Genomic DNA, 13,579 nt, shown 5'->3' on the forward strand with positions numbered 1-13,579 from the left:
ACTGGTCAACACAGCAGCATGACACTACTGGTCCACAGAGCAGCATGACACAACTGGTCAACACAGCAGCATGACACTACTGGTCCACACAGCAGCATGACACCACTGGTCAACACAGCAGCATGGCACTACTAGTCCACAGAGCAGCATGACACAACTGGTCCACACAGCAGCATGACACTACTGGTCCACACAGCAGCATGACACTACTGGTCAACACAGCAGCATGACACTACTGGTCAACACAGCAGCATGACACTACTGGTCCACACAGCAGCATGACACTACTGGTCCACACAGCAGCATGACACAACTGGTCCACACAGCAGCATGACACCACTGGTCCACACAGCAGCATGACACAACTGGTCCACACAGCAGCATGACACCACTGGTCCACACAGCAGCATGACACCACTGGTCCACACAGCAGCATGACACCACTGGTCCACACAGCAGCATGACACCACTGGTCCACAGAGCAGCATGACACAACTGGTCCACAGAGCAGCATGACACAACTGGTCCACACAGCAGCATGACACTACTGGTCCACAGAGCACTATGACACTACTGGTCCACACAGCAGCATGACACTACTGGTCCACACAGCAGCATGACACTACTGGTCCACACAGCAGCATGACACTACTGGTCAACACAGCAGCATGACACTACTGGTCCACAGAGCAGCATGACACTACTGGTCAACACAGCAGCATGACACTACTGGTCCACACAGCAGCATGACACTACTGGTCCACACAGCAGCATGACACTACTGGTCCACACAGCAGCATGACACTACTGGTCAACACAGCAGCCTGACACAACTGGTCCACACAACACCATGACACTACTGGTCCACAGAGCAGCATGACACTACTGGTCCACAGAGCAGCATGACACTACTGGTCCACACAGCAGCATGACACTACTGGTCCACAGAGCAGCATGACACCACTGGTCCACACAGCAGCATGACACTACTGGTCCACAGAGCACTATGACACTACTGGTCCACACAGCAGCATGACACTACTGGTCCACACAGCAGCATGACACTACTGGTCCACACAGCAGCATGACACTACTGGTCAACACAGCAGCATGACACTACTGGTCCACACAGCAGCATGACACTACTGGTCCACACAGCAGCATGACACTACTGGTCAACACAGCAGCATGACACTACTGGTCAACACAGCAGCATGACACTACTGGTCCACACAGCAGCATGACACTACTGGTCAACACAGCAGCATGACACTACTGGTCCACACAGCAGCATGACACTACTGGTCCACACAGCAGCATGACACTACTGGTCAACACAGCAGCATGACACTACTGGTCCACACAGCAGCATGACACTACTGGTCAACACAGCAGCATGACACTACTGGTCCACACAGCAGCATGACACAACTGGTCCACACAGCAGCATGACACAACTGGTCCACACAGCAGCATGACACAACTGGTCCACACAGCAGCATGACACTACTGGTCCACACAGCAGCATGACACAACTGGTCCACACAGCTGCATGACACTACTGGTCAACACAGCAGCATGACAACACTGGTCCACACAGCAGCATGACACTACTGGTCCACACAGCAGCATGACACAACTGGTCAACACAGCAGCATGACACTACTGGTCAACACAGCAGCATGACAACACTGGTCCACACAACACCATGACACTACTGGTCCACAGAGCAGCATGACACTACTGGTCCACACAGCAGCATGACACTACTGGTCCACACAGCAGCATGACACTACTGGTCCACACAGCAGCATGACACTACTGGTCAACACAGCAGCATGACACCACTGGTCCACACAGCAGCATGACACTACTGGTCCACACAGCAGCATGACACTACTGGTCCACAGAGCACTATGACACTACTGGTCCACACAGCAGCATGACACTACTGGTCCACACAGCAGCATGACACTACTGGTCAACACAGCAGCATGACACAACTGGTCCACACAGCAGCATGGCACTACTGGTCAACACAGCAGCATGACACTACTGGTCCACACAGCAGCATGACACTACTGGTCCACACAGCAGCATGACACTACTGGTCCACACAGCAGCATGACACTACTGGTCCACACAGCAGCATGACACTACTGGTCCACACAGCAGCATGACACTACTGGTCCACACAGCAGCATGACACAACTGGTCCACACAGCAGCATGACACTACTGGTCAACACAGCAGCATGACACCACTGGTCCACACAGCAGCATGACACTACTGGTCCACACAGCAGCATGACACTACTGGTCCACACAGCAGCATGACACAACTGGTCCACACAGCAGCATGACACAACTGGTCAACACAGCAGCATGACACTACTGGTCCACACAGCAGCATGACACAACTGGTCCACAGAGCAGCATGACACAACTGGTCCACACAGCAGCATGACACTACTGGTCCACACAACACCATGACACTACTGGTCCACACAGCAGCATGACACAACTGGTCCACACAGCAGCATGACACAACTGGTCCACACAGCAGCATGACACTACTGGTCCACACAGCAGCATGACACTACTGGTCCACACAGCAGCATGGCACTACTGGTCCACACAGCAGCATGACACAACTGGTCCACACAACACCATGACACTACTGGTCCACAGAGCAGCATGACACTACTGGTCCACACAGCAGCATGACACTACTGGTCCACACAGCAGCATGACACTACTGGTCCACACAGCAGCATGACACTACTGGTCAACACAGCAGCATGACACCACTGGTCCACACAGCAGCATGACACTACTGGTCCACACAGCAGCATGACACTACTGGTCCACAGAGCACTATGACACTACTGGTCCACACAGCAGCATGACACTACTGGTCCACACAGCAGCATGACACTACTGGTCCACACAGCAGCATGACACTACTGGTCCACACAGCAGCATGACACTACTGGTCAACACAGCAGCATGACACCACTGGTCCACACAGCAGCATGACACTACTGGTCCACACAGCAGCATGACACTACTGGTCCACAGAGCACTATGACACTACTGGTCCACACAGCAGCATGACACTACTGGTCCACACAGCAGCATGACACTACTGGTCCACAGAGCAGCATGACACCACTGGTCAACACAGCAGCATGACACTACTGGTCCACACAGCAGCATGACACTACTGGTCCACACAGCAGCATGACACTACTGGTCAACACAGCAGCATGACACTACTGGTCCACACAGCAGCACGACACCACTGGTCCACACAGCAGCATGACACTACTGGTCCACAGAGCACTATGACACTACTGGTCCACACAGCAGCATGACACTACTGGTCCACACAGCAGCATGACACTACTGGTCAACACAGCAGCATGACACAACTGGTCCACACAGCAGCATGACACCACTGGTCCACAGAGCACTATGACACTACTGGTCCACACAGCAGCATGACACTACTGGTCCACACAGCAGCATGACACTACTGGTCCACACAGCAGCATGACACTACTGGTCCACACAGCAGCATGACACTACTGGTCCACACAGCAGCATGACACTACTGGTCCACACAGCAGCATGACACAACTGGTCCACAGAGCAGCATGACACAACTGGTCCACACAGCAGCATGACACTACTGGTCCACACAACACCATGACACTACTGGTCCACACAGCAGCATGACACAACTGGTCCACACAGCAGCATGACACAACTGGTCCACACAGCAGCATGACACTACTGGTCCACACAGCAGCATGACACTACTGGTCCACACAGCAGCATGGCACTACTGGTCCACACAGCAGCATGACACAACTGGTCCACACAACACCATGACACTACTGGTCCACAGAGCAGCATGACACTACTGGTCCACACAGCAGCATGACACTACTGGTCCACACAGCAGCATGACACTACTGGTCCACACAGCAGCATGACACTACTGGTCAACACAGCAGCATGACACCACTGGTCCACACAGCAGCATGACACTACTGGTCCACACAGCAGCATGACACTACTGGTCCACAGAGCACTATGACACTACTGGTCCACACAGCAGCATGACACTACTGGTCCACACAGCAGCATGACACTACTGGTCCACACAGCAGCATGACACTACTGGTCCACACAGCAGCATGACACTACTGGTCAACACAGCAGCATGACACCACTGGTCCACACAGCAGCATGACACTACTGGTCCACACAGCAGCATGACACTACTGGTCCACACAGCAGCATGACACTACTGGTCCACACAGCAGCATGACACTACTGGTCCACACAGCAGCATGACACTACTGGTCAACACAGCAGCATGACACTACTGGTCCACACAGCAGCATGACACCACTGGTCCACACAGCAGCATGACACTACTGGTCCACAGAGCACTATGACACTACTGGTCCACACAGCAGCATGACACTACTGGTCCACACAGCAGCATGACACTACTGGTCAACACAGCAGCATGACACAACTGGTCCACACAGCAGCATGACACCACTGGTCCACAGAGCACTATGACACTACTGGTCCACACAGCAGCATGACACTACTGGTCCACACAGCAGCATGACACTACTGGTCCACAGAGCAGCATGACACTACTGGTCCACACAGCAGCATGACACTACTGGTCAACACAGCAGCATGACACTACTGGTCCACACAGCAGCATGACACCACTGGTCCACACAGCAGCATGACACTACTGGTCCACAGAGCAGCATGACACAACTGGTCCACAGAGCACTATGACACTACTGGTCAACACAGCAGCATGACACTACTGGTCCACACAGCACTATGACACTACTGGTCCACACAGCAGCATGACACTACTGGTCCACACAGCAGCATGACACTACTGGTCAACACAGCAGCATGACACAACTGGTCCACACAGCAGCATGACACTACTGGTCCACAGAGCACTATGACACTACTGGTCCACACAGCAGCATGACACTACTGGTCAACACAGCAGCATGACAACACTGGTCCACACAGCAGCATGACACTACTGGTCCACAGAGCAGCATGACACTACTGGTCCACACAGCAGCATGACACAACTGGTCCACACAGCAGCATGACAACACTGGTCCACACAGCAGCATGACACTACTGGTCAACACAGCAGCATGACAACACTGGTCCACACAGCAGCATGACACTACTGGTCCACACAGCAGCATGACACTACTGGTCAACACAGCAGCATGACACTACTGGTCCACACAGCAGCATGACACTACTGGTCCACACAGCAGCATGACACTACTGGTCCACACAGCAGCATGACACTACTGGTCCACACAGCAGCATGACACAACTGGTCCACACAGCTGCATGACACTACTGGTCAACACAGCAGCATGACACTACTGGTCAACACAGCAGCATGACAACACTGGTCCACACAGCAGCATGACACTACTGGTCCACAGAGCAGCATGACACTATTGGTCCACAGAGCAGCATGACACTACTGGTCCACACAGCAGCATGACACTACTGGTCCACACAGCAGCATGACACCACTGGTCCACACAGCAGCATGACACTATTGGTCCACACAGCAGCATGACACTACTGGTCAACACAGCAGCATGACACTACTGGTCAACACAGCAGCATGACACTACTGGTCCACACAGCAGCATGACACAACTGGTCCACACAGCAGCATGACACCACTGGTCCACACAGCAGCATGACACTATTGGTCCACACAGCAGCATGACACTACTGGTCCACACAGCAGCATGACACCACTGGTCCACACAGCAGCATGACACAACTGGTCCACAGAGCAGCATGACACCACTGGTCAACACAGCAGCATGACACCACTGGTCCACACAGCAGCATGACACTACTGGTCCACAGAGCAGCATGACACTACTGGTCCACAGAGCAGCATGACACTACTGGTCAACACAGCAGCATGACACTACTGGTCCACACAGCAGCATGACACTACTGGTCCACACAGCAGCATGACACTACTGGTCAACACAGCAGCATGACACAACTGGTCCACACAGCAGCATGACACTACTGGTCAACACAGCAGCATGACACTACTGGTCAACACAGCAGCATGACACTACTGGTCAACACAGCAGCATGACACTACTGGTCCACAGAGCAGCATGACACCACTGGTCCACACAGCAGCATGACACTTCTGGTCCACAGAGCAGCATGACACTACTGGTCCACAGAGCAGCATGACACTACTGGTCAACACAGCAGCATGACACTACTGGTCCACACAGCAGCATGACACTACTGGTCCACACAGCAGCATGACACTACTGGTCAACACAGCAGCATGACACAACTGGTCCACACAGCAGCATGACACTACTGGTCAACACAGCAGCATGACACTACTGGTCAACACAGCAGCATGACACTACTGGTCAACACAGCAGCATGACACTACTGGTCCACAGAGCAGCATGACACCACTGGTCCACACAGCAGCATGACACTTCTGGTCCACAGAGCAGCATGACACTACTGGTCCACAGAGCACTATGACACTACTGGTCCACACAGCAGCATGACACTACTGGTCCACACAGCAGCATGACACTACTGGTCAACACAGCAGCATGACACTACTGGTCCACACAGCAGCATGGCACTACTGGTCAACACAGCAGCATGACACTACTGGTCCACACAGCAGCATGACACCACTGGTCCACACAGCAGCATGACACTACTGGTCCACACAGCAGCATGACACTACTGGTCAACACAGCAGCATGACACTACTGGTCCACACAGCAGCATGGCACTACTGGTCCACACAGCAGCATGACACCACTGGTCCACAGAGCAGCATGACACTTCTGGTCCACACAGCAGCATGACACTACTGGTCCACACAGCAGCATGACACTACTGGTCCACACAGCAGCATGACACTACTGGTCAACACAGCAGCATGACACTACTGGTCAACACAGCAGCATGACACAACTGGTCCACACAGCAGCATGACACTTCTGGTCCACACAGCAGCATGACACTACTGGTCCACACAGCAGCATGACACTACTGGTCCACACAGCAGCATGACACTACTGGTCCACACAGCAGCATGACACTACTGGTCCACACAGCAGCATGACACCACTGGTCCACACAGCAGCATGACACCACTGGTCCACAGAGCAGCATGATGTTACTGTGGCTCTTGGCTCAGGTCTTACCCAGCAGCTTGCTGATGAACGGCTGCGTCTTAAATGGCTCGAAGTCATCAATATGCTCTCCTGTTCCTATGAAGATGATGGGACTCTTAGTAGCAGCAACCCTGGAACACAGACACAAGACAATTCAGTGTAAAGACACACTACTTCAACCAAATCAACACAAATCCCACACATCTGCACAAATCAGAAAGTAAACTGAGCTAATCCTCCTACACAAAAAACAACAAAAGATATACACCAATAAGTACACACACACACACACACACACAGAGCAGTTGAGAAAGTGATGGTTCATGTTGGGGTGGACACATCACTCTGGATTAAAACATCCAGTTTGCCTCCGAGCCTACAATTCTCACATGCCTTAAGGTATGTGAGAATTAACACTGAAGACTTTCAAACTGCTGACTGAGAAAACACACAGCATCACACATTTAACACCGACTATCACTGACTATCGTCACAGACACATACTGATGACGAGAGTCCAATCATACAAGTCAAACATATTTAACTGTATTTCAGAGCTCTGACTGATCACACCTGAACACACCCAATCAGGAGGAGTGATGTGGATGTTTACCCTCTGACACCACAACACAACATGTACCATGACCACCTGAACTATTACACACAGACGGTGCAAACGCTCCATTTAAATCAGTCAAGGTCAAAGTGAGGTGTGAATCAGACATTAAATCATAGTGTGTTCCCAGCTTTAAGACAAACAACATAAGCTCTGTTAGGACCAGAACAGGGTCTGCTGACCCATGCCCACCATAAAAGGGTCTGCTGACCCATGCCCACCATAACGGGGTCTGCTGACCCATGCCCACCATAACAAGGTCTGCTGACCCATGCCCGCCAGTACAGGGTCTGCTGACCCATGCCCACCACAACGGGGGTCTGCTGACCCATGCCCACCAGAACAGGGTTTGCTGACCCATGCCCACCAATCAGTTTGACTTTCAACTGAGTTTGAAGGGTTTTTAGGGAATTGTTCCTTATCCAATGTGAGGGTCTAAGGACAGGATGTTGTGTTGCTGTAAAACCACTGACACACATTTGTAATTTGTGATGTTGGGCTATACAAATAAAACTAACTTGACTTTTCCAGAGACATGCTAAAGTCCATCTAGCTAGATTTTACACAAAATTCCCAAAGGCTTCTTTGTTTGCGGATCAAAAACTTAAGATACTTGATAGTTGTGAGGCTCCCTGGTATCCCAGCCAGAGAGAAGAGCAGAGAACTAGAGTTCATATGCAGTTTATATAAGATATCAACATTCAGTCTATATAACTTCATCAGATCAGCATTATGCCTTCTTCTTGTCTGTGACTTGTGGAGTTGGTCTGTTTGCCATGTAACCTGGAGGTGTCATCTCCTGACTGCAGCCTGTGAGCAGGATGCAGCCACTGAACCAAGAGAACCGATGATGTGAGGTGACGTTCTTACGCGCTGAGAGCTCCTCCTCCTTTAGCATGGCCATCCAGTTTGGTGACGATGACTGATGCCACGTCCACCTTGTCTTTAAAGGCTTTAGCCTGAGCCTCACAGGCCTGGCCAATAGATGCATCCATCACATACACGATGTTGTCTGGTTGCTGGGGAAACACAACATGGCAGCAGCTCTACAATCACTCAGCAGTACAAATGAATATGTACCCATCAAGTCACAATGACACAGACATCTGGTTTCCTTGATATCAACAGAGAGGAGCTGTGATGAAGACAGAGGTCCAGATTCACATGTGTGTGTTTCTAAGTATTTCATGCTGATGCTTCTCGTTAAAAATAGCCAATGAACCTCAAAAACAGCTCAAAGAGAGCAGATAAAGATGGATGAAGTTTGAATATAGTATAAACAAAACAAAAAAATGTGAGGCTCTGATCAGCTGAGGGTTTTAAAGAACAAATAACTACACTTTCAGAAATCCAAGTACTGCTATCAGCTGTTTTCTAGACTGGGGAACAAATGAATAAAAAATAAGAGCATATGGCACAAGATTTCCTGAACAGCCTTACACATTTTCAACAGGCAGGTGTACGCATACCAACAGCTGCTGCATAAAGCTCATGAACAGGAAGTGCTGGTTCTGGTCTGAGTCAGACATACCACAGCATTGGAGACCTGGAGCATCTCCTCAAACAGAGAATCTTCCTGTTTGTGGCGGCCACTGGTGTCCACAATGATGATCTCAAAGTTCTCCGTTTTAAACTTCTCCACACCCTCTGCTGCTATGACAACCGGGTCCATCTCTGTGTAACTGTACAAGCAGGTCCAATAAGTAGTTAAATTATCAGGGGATGAGCTTTCCTGAGTGTGTTTATCTGTGTGTGTCTCACCTTCCATAGAAGGGAATTCTGGCTTTTGTTGCATTTTGTTTGAGCTGGTCAAAGGCACCTTGGGGAAACAACGAAGGAAGCTTAAAGTTACACTGAAAAAGCCCACATGACAACAAACATGAGAAGAAAGAATGCTTACCAGCTCTGAAGGTATCAGCACAGATTAGACAGGTTTTCCAGCCTTTTCTTTGGTAGTAATATGCCAACTAGAGCGAAAACAGATAAGAAACGATAAGAAGCATATTTGATCAGTAGTTTATTATCTACAGCCCAGGGAGATCAGATTGACAGGAAGCAGCTGGTGGCTGATGGCTGCCTGCAGTGCTGAACTTAAACTTAGTTGGAGTTAAAGTCACACTACTGCAAAATGCTGCTGTAGAAAACCTCAACTAAGACAAAGGAAGGCAACTCCACCTCCACTACAGCTGAATTCCTGACCTAGCCAGCCAACAAGACGTTTAAAACAGGCCCTCCAAATGATGGCTGGTTACCTGCTTAAGTCCCAGCTAAAGGAAACCAAGAGATGAGGAAAACTTGAGGAGACCAGTTCACCACACAGAGACAGATACAGGAAGATACAGGGGAACATTTTGGGGAGGTGTAAGGCTACTAAGGAGGTGTAGGGGCAATATAGGTGTATAGCAACGTTTCGTCAAGTGTGTGGTACGTCCCCCCAGGGGGGGAAGAGGCATGACGAGGGGGGGCGGCACGTGACCGGGGGGGGTGTAGTGTGGAACTACCATTTTGATGTAGGAATCTTTTTCACAGCGGAACAATCAACACAACTTGCTTTCATGACACAGAGTGTGTACATTGACAGAATGGAGAGATGTGTGACAGGGACAAAAGAAAGACAGGCGATGCTTCCGAGACAAACAAGACAAAGTGCTTAGCTGACGGTAATCAACCAAAAGAAAATATGATGAAGCCTGTCTTGCTCTTGGGTTCACAGTGAATGTGGTGGGAGGTGAGGAGAGACCAGTGTGTATTTTATGTGTGAAAACTCTGGCAGCTGGTAGTATGAGACCAAACACATGAAGAAGACACTTAGAGACATTACACCCCAGTCACGTCAATAAGCCACTCGAGTTCTTCCAGAGAAGACTTGGTGCATACCATCAGCAGGAACGTTGCTTTGTAAAAGCTGCATCAGTGAACAACAAAGCACTAATGGCATCACACAAAGTCACACACAGAACTGCCCAGTACCAGAAACCACACACAACAGCAGAGGAGCTCATACTGCCTATGGCTTTAGATATGGTGTCAACTAAGTTTGATGAGACAAGCGCCACAAAACTGAACTGTCCCTCTGTCCAATGATGCAGTTGATACGCTTTGTCACATCAGAGTCACTGTGTGAGGATTTGCTCTTCTGCAAGTAGGTCCCAAGTACAGCGACAGCTGATGAGCTCTTTAGGTGTCTTGACTGCTACCTGACAGGACATGGGCTGAAATGGGAGAACTGTGCGGGCGTTTGCATGGATGGTGCAGACCATGGCAGAGAAAACGAAGGGATTGCAGGCACTGATCAAGAGGGTCTCGCCAAATGGGCAATAGACACACCGTGTCACACACACACACAGAGAAGCACTAGCATCAAGACAAATTAGCCCTAACCTAAACCAGGTCCCCCCCCCCCTCGTTTTTCTCCCCGATTGTATCCAGCCAATTACCCCACTCTTCCGAGCCATCCCTGTTGCTGCTCCACCCCCTCTGCTGATCCGGGGTAGGCTGCAGACTACCACATGTCTCCTCTGATACATGTGGAGTCACCAGCCGCTTCATTTCACCTGAAAGCGAGGAGTTTCACCAGGGGGACGTAGCACATGGGAGGATCACGCTATTCCTCTCAGTTCCCCCTCCCCCCAAACAGGTGCCCTGAATGACCAGAGGAGGCGCCAGTGCAGTGACCAGAACACAGACCCACATCTGGCTTCCCACCCGCAGACACGGCCAATTGTGTCTGTAGGGACGCCCGACCAAGCTGCAGGCGACACAGGGATTCGAACCAGTGATCCCCGTGTTGGTAGGTAATGGAATAGACCGCCACGCCATCCGGACACCCCTAAATGAGGTTTTGACCGATGTTGTTTGCGTGGTCAATTTCATCAAAACAAGACCCCTGATAGCGCGGCTGTTCTCTGCACTTTGTGAAGAGAGTGGAGCTGAACATTCAGCTGTGTTGTTTCACAGTGAGGCTAGGTGGCTCTCGCGAGGTCAAGTGTTGTCGCGAGTCTTTGAGATATGACAGGAAATTCGGGTGTTTCTGGAGGAGAGGCGTATGCATGAAGTTGCAAGCAAGTCTAGTGATGAACAATTTCTTGTGAAACTGGGCTATCTCAGCGATATATTTGGAAAGCTGAATGAATTAAACCTTACAAGCACCTTCCTCACCTGGCAGACAAGATCAGTGCATTCACTCGAAAGCTTGAGATGTGGGGCAAGTGACTTGATCAAGGAAATACTGATTTCTTTGGGAATCTGAGTGAATTTGTTGAAGCCAGTGATTCTGGAGCCACCACAGTGATGTCATGTCTCAGGAGCACATCTCCTCCCTGAGAGGATTCTTTCAAAAATACTTCCAAACAACAGTGCTCAGTATGACTGGGTGACAGATCCATTCAATGCAGCAGCACCTGCTGATTTCAGCTCTGCTGAAGAGGACCAGTTCATGGAGATGACATCTGACTCCACCCTGAGGCTGAGCTTTACAGCTCAGACACTGAGGGAATTCTGGCTTGGTGTGGCGAGGGTGTATCCACTCATAGGACAGAGGGCTGTGGGCATTCTGCTGCCCTTCGCCACATCCTATCTCTGTGAGATGGGCTTTTCTGCTGTTGCCTCACTTAAGACAAAGTACAGATCTAAGCTCAACATGGAGCATTACTTGAGTGGCAGTATCAAGCCTGCAACCCTGTTTTGAAAAGATGTGCAGTGCAAAACAGGCTCATTGCAGCACTAATGCAGTGATAAGACTTGAGCTCTCAACAACTGACTTGCTCATCGTTTTTCACTAATATCTGCATTTGTTCTTTTTTGGAAGATTGAACTTGATTGTTATTGTTCTAGCAAAGTGATCTTTTTTATGTTATTTCGGTTTTTTGTTTTTTTGAAAAAACACACCGACTTATGGAGCAATCTAGTGACATATCACAAAAAGAGGTTTGATAAAGTTGAAGTGGAATTTGTGTTTCTTATTTGCACAACAGAAGTTACTGAAAAAAAAGTGAAAGGACTGTTCATGATCTTGATGTTATTCAAATAAAGTTAAACTTGGCCCATTTTGTCACCATTTTGTTGAGGCGGGGGGCATGAAAATCTTCCTCCAAAGGGGGGCATGACAGAAAATTTTGGAGAAGCACTGGTGTATAAGAAGGTATGGGGGAGGTTTAGGGGTATGGGGGCAGTTTAGGGGTGTGAGGGTAAAGGGAGGTATCTTCAGCATGCTGTCTCACCTTAGAGCAGGTTGTGGTCTTGCCGCTTCCTTGCAGACCAACAAACATGATCACATTGTTCTTCCCTTTGGTGGGAGTCCAGGCTTTAACACCAGGGTCTACCAACTGAAAGAGAGGGAGAGAGAGAGAGAGAGAGAGAAGAAAGAAGGACAAAGAAAGAAAGAAAAAGAATGAAAGACAAAAAGAATAAAAAGAGAGAAGGAAAGAGAAAGAAAGACAGACAGAAAGTTAGTGAGCTTTCTTGTGGTCCCAAATCAATAGTTTTAAACGTCTGAATACATGCTCAATAATCCAGGTAAGGAAATCCCAGAAAGTTGAATCAGAACATCTGGACACAGCGTTTAGTGGGAGACATCTCCCACTAAACGCTGTGTCCAGGCACGTTGTGTTCTGGGAATTGAGTTTAAAAATTCTCAGAGTTGTTCTTGATGAGATGTTCAGACACAATAGAAGACTAACAACACATAA

General features: G+C 49.6%; 1 protein-coding gene across 2 annotated transcripts in view; it reads right to left on the reverse strand.

Moving 5' to 3' along the window:
* srp54 (signal recognition particle 54) overlaps positions 1-13,579 on the reverse strand; it is a 50,568-nt gene that overhangs the window by 8,540 nt on the left and 28,449 nt on the right. For both annotated transcript variants that reach the window (XM_056295865.1, XM_056295866.1), the window contains exons 6-11: positions 13,112-13,216; positions 9,793-9,859; positions 9,654-9,711; positions 9,424-9,574; positions 8,763-8,911; positions 7,307-7,407 (exon numbers count right to left, since the gene is read on the reverse strand). In XM_056295865.1, the coding sequence (XP_056151840.1) occupies positions 7,307-7,407; positions 8,763-8,911; positions 9,424-9,574; positions 9,654-9,711; positions 9,793-9,859; positions 13,112-13,216 (631 nt within the window). The remainder of the gene's footprint in view (positions 1-7,306; positions 7,408-8,762; positions 8,912-9,423; positions 9,575-9,653; positions 9,712-9,792; positions 9,860-13,111; positions 13,217-13,579) is intronic.

Source organism: Lampris incognitus, chromosome 16, assembly GCF_029633865.1.
Source record: "Lampris incognitus isolate fLamInc1 chromosome 16, fLamInc1.hap2, whole genome shotgun sequence".
Classification (NCBI taxonomy): Eukaryota; Metazoa; Chordata; class Actinopteri; order Lampriformes; family Lampridae; genus Lampris; species Lampris incognitus.